This window comes from Bos indicus x Bos taurus, chromosome 11 (assembly GCF_003369695.1).
Source record: "Bos indicus x Bos taurus breed Angus x Brahman F1 hybrid chromosome 11, Bos_hybrid_MaternalHap_v2.0, whole genome shotgun sequence".
Classification (NCBI taxonomy): domain Eukaryota; kingdom Metazoa; phylum Chordata; class Mammalia; order Artiodactyla; family Bovidae; genus Bos; species Bos indicus x Bos taurus.
The window spans coordinates 93101553-93105296 of record NC_040086.1 but is presented as its reverse complement, the minus strand read 5'-3'; the positions used below and the strand labels follow the sequence as shown (position 1 = coordinate 93105296).

At 46.7% G+C, this 3744-nt stretch overlaps 1 protein-coding gene across 1 annotated transcript; it reads right to left on the bottom strand.

Moving 5' to 3' along the window:
* Positions 1 to 2487: 2487 nt before the first annotated feature.
* On the bottom strand, positions 2488 to 3450 carry LOC113900880 (olfactory receptor 5C1). The gene has a single exon (XM_027554496.1). It carries the CDS (start codon positions 3448 to 3450, stop codon positions 2488 to 2490), a length of 963 nt encoding a protein of 320 aa, XP_027410297.1.
* Positions 3451 to 3744: the final 294 nt, after the last annotated feature.

Here is a 3744-nt window from a genome sequence, read left to right as displayed (position 1 = left end):
GCCCACTGCTGTCAACAGATGGGGTCATCAGGAAGTAGGGTGATCAGCCATCCTGGTTTGTCCAGGACAGAAGAGGTTATTTGGACATGGGATTTAAAGTTTAAAAAACTAGGACAGTTCTGGGAAAATCAGGACAAGTTGGTGACCCTGTCAGGAAACCTATAAAATTCTCTATGGTTTGAGGAGACAGTATAGTTCACATCTCTCTCTCTCCATTAGTCTGGGACCTCCAAGAAGACTATAGTTACTAAGGAGAGACCTGGTTCTGGTATCAGGGGGTATCACCTCCCCAGGGAGCTGGGATGAACCTCCAGCCTTCCTGCAGTCTAAGTTCCAGCAGCTGATTTCTCCTTGAAAGGAAGTCGGGAGTGGTGAGACCAGCCCTGGCTGAAGCCCAAGGAACACACTCCATGGGGCACCTATATGGGGGAAACAATGAGGCTTTGCTTGAGCCACCCCTGGCCTCATCTCAACCATAATCAGGGAGGACTGGAAAGGGGAACAGACAGTAGCTGACATATACTCTGGCCAGGCTCCATCTCTCCTTGGAAGCACCTACTATAACTTCTGGGGTCCACTCCTGTCCTGCTCCTGCATAGAGGGGCTTCCCAGCAGAATGCAGTGCCTTGGGCCTTGCTCATGTGTAACTTAATTAGATAAAGAAAATCTGTCAAAACTATAAACTCTGGGTAGATAAAAATCTCAAGAATGCTGGATCTGAAGGGCCCAGAAAGACCTAAGGCTTGGAGCACTGTGGTTGCCTTTGCCCAAGAGGTAATGGCATTCCCTCTCCTAACCCCAACTCTGTCTCTAGATGTTATAGTCTTAACACAAAGCAGTCTACCATACCTGACCATGTGCATATCTAAGCAAGCTCATAACTCTCAGTGAAACTTAAATCCACCAATAATTAGCTCCTACTCTTATGTTTTAAGGAACATTATCCATTTCCGTAACCCTAAATATATCTCAAATTGAAGTCACCCCAAACATGTCAGTTTGATACTCAAAATACTCTTCTTCTTATGCCTAATTCTCATCTAGTTCTGAACCTAGGCTAACTGTAATAATAACTAGATTGTGACTTAAACTTGTCACAAACATTATTCACATGCCAGCTTAACTTAAATCTAACAGAGCTCTAACAGGAACTAAGCTCTAACCCAAATTTAATCTACCAGTGGGAATAAAACCTGAATTCTAATCTTAAGTAGTCTTTCCCTTTAACACTAGCAATAAAATAGTTTTAATATTTCTTTTTTAAAAACTGAAGTATAGTTTATTTACAATGTTATGGTAGTTTCAGGTGTGCAGCAAAGTGATTCAGTCATTAATTAATTGTTAGTTGCTCAGTCATGTCTGACTCTTTGCTACCCCATGGACTATAGCCTGCCAGGCTTCTCTGTCCATGGAATTCTCCAGACAAGAATACTTTTTCAGATTCTTTCCCTTTATAGGTTATAAGAAAAATATTTTTAAACTTCTCTATTTTAATTTATTTCTTTGCTACACCACACAGCATGTGGGATCTTTAGTTCCCCAAATCAGGGATCGAATCTGTGCCCCATGCAGTGGAAGCAGGGAAGTCCCTCTTACAAAATAGTAAGTGCAGTTCCTGAGCTCCTTGTTGGTGCTCTGTTTTATATACAGCAGTGTGTGTATGTTAGTTCTAATATTTCTAAGAAGAGCTCAAATTTATTTGAACCCTGACTCCTATATTTCCCCCAAATCTACTATTCATTACAATCAATCCAAATTGAACAATTTACATAATTTTAATTCAGTCCTAAGTTTGTCCAGTTGCTTTTAAATTCTGAACCTAACTCTGGCTTTACCCTAACTCTAACTTTAGTCTTAGCCATAACAGGAATCCTAACCCTATTCTAACCATAACCATAATTCAGACCCTTTCCTAATCTCTGTCACAGCCCTGAAGTAACCTAATCTTGGTCGAATTTTCACACAACTGTGGGATTTTAGGAATGAGATCATGTGTATTCTCAGTTATCCTGAGAGATGGAATATGCGGCTTCATAGGGAAAGATATTTGCCTACCCAGATCCTATCCCAGTCTTTGGCATAAGTGGGTTCTGAAGTTGCTCTCTTGGGCTCAAAGTGAGAAGTGTGACTCACTGGTCACAAAGGACGTTAGAAAAGCAAGGCTCTAGAACACTTGCGGCCAGCACAAACCTTATCTGGTGTTTCTGGGTATCAGCCTCTTGGAAATTCAAGTGGCAAATAGTTACTGCACCTGGTAACATGCTTTGAACATGGAGGAGCCTAAGGCAAACTCAACAGCAAATTCACTTGATCTTGGTTCTGGCTGGGTCTAGAGTACCTCAGGTTCCTGTCTGCTGTCTGTAAACCTCAGTTTCTCCCCTTTCTTCCACCTCAAACAAGGACAAGGGACACCCAGCCCGTGCCAGGGGCCGGGAAGAGCCCACCTCATCCCTCCAGAGTCAGTCCTAACGCCAGCCTGCAGCCCTTTCACTGGTGCCTCCGCCGTGGACCGCAGCATCGGCTCCAAGTCCTTCTGAGCGCCTCCTTGACCTCTTTGTTGCGGAGGCTGTAGATGAGCGGGTTGAGAGCTGGGATGACAAGGGTGTAGAACACGGAGGCCATCTTATCAGTGTCCAGGGCGTAGCTGGAGCTGGGACGCAGGTACATGAAGATGAGTGTCCCGTACAGCATGGCCACACCCGTGAGGTGGGAGCCACAGGTCGAGGCTGCTCGCCACCGGCTCTCGGCCGAGCGCATGCGGATCACAGCGCCGGCGATGAACCCGTAGGACACGGCGATGGCCGACACGGTGGCTGTCTGGATGAAGCCACAGACGGCGAAGAGGAGGAGTTCATTGAGACTGGTGTCGTTGCAGGAGATGGCCAGCAGGGGGGGAATATCGCAGAAGAAGCTGTTCACCTCCCGGGAGCCGCAGAAGCTCAGGCGGAAGGTGAAGGTCGTGTGGACCACGGCGCTCACTGCCCCGCCCAGGCCGGAGGCTCCCAGCAAGACCAGGCACAGACGCCGGGACATGGCCGTGGTGTAGAGAAGAGGGTTTCCGATGGCCACGTAGCGGTCATAGGCCATGGCTGCCAGCAGGCAACACTCGGCATCGGCCAGCCCTGTGAACAGGAACATTTGGAGAACACAGGCTGCGTAAGGGATGCTGGTGCGAGGCAACAGCTGGTCCACAAGCATCTTGGGGCCGATGGCTGAGGAATAGCAGGCATCTAGCAGGGAGAGGTTGGCCAGGAAGAAGTACATGGGTGTGTGGAGCTGGGCGTCTATGTGGATCAGCAGCACCATGCCTGCGTTTCCCAGCAAGCTCACCAGGTAGACGGGCAGGAAGATGAGGAAGAGGGTCAGGCGCAGGTCCCAGCGGTCTGTGATGCCCAGGAGGATGAACTCAGCAGGGGAACCCCAGGTCCAGGTGAAGTTCTCAGGTGTCATTTTGCAGGACAGAGTCTGAGGAGAGACAAAGCAGGAGGGAGGTGAGGAAAAGGTCAGGACCATGACCAGCCAGAACGCACTTTGTACTGGGAACAGATTTGGGTGAGTCCTAACTGTGTAATAAAAGTGTGATGTGTGTGGACAAACCACAGCACTTCTCAAAACCTGTGTTTAAAAGAATCCTTCATTTGGCAAAATTAATACAATATTGTAAAGTTTAAAAATAAAATAAAATTTTAAAAAAGAATCCTTCAATTAAAAATATATAAAATTTTAAAATTTATATAAAGAGGT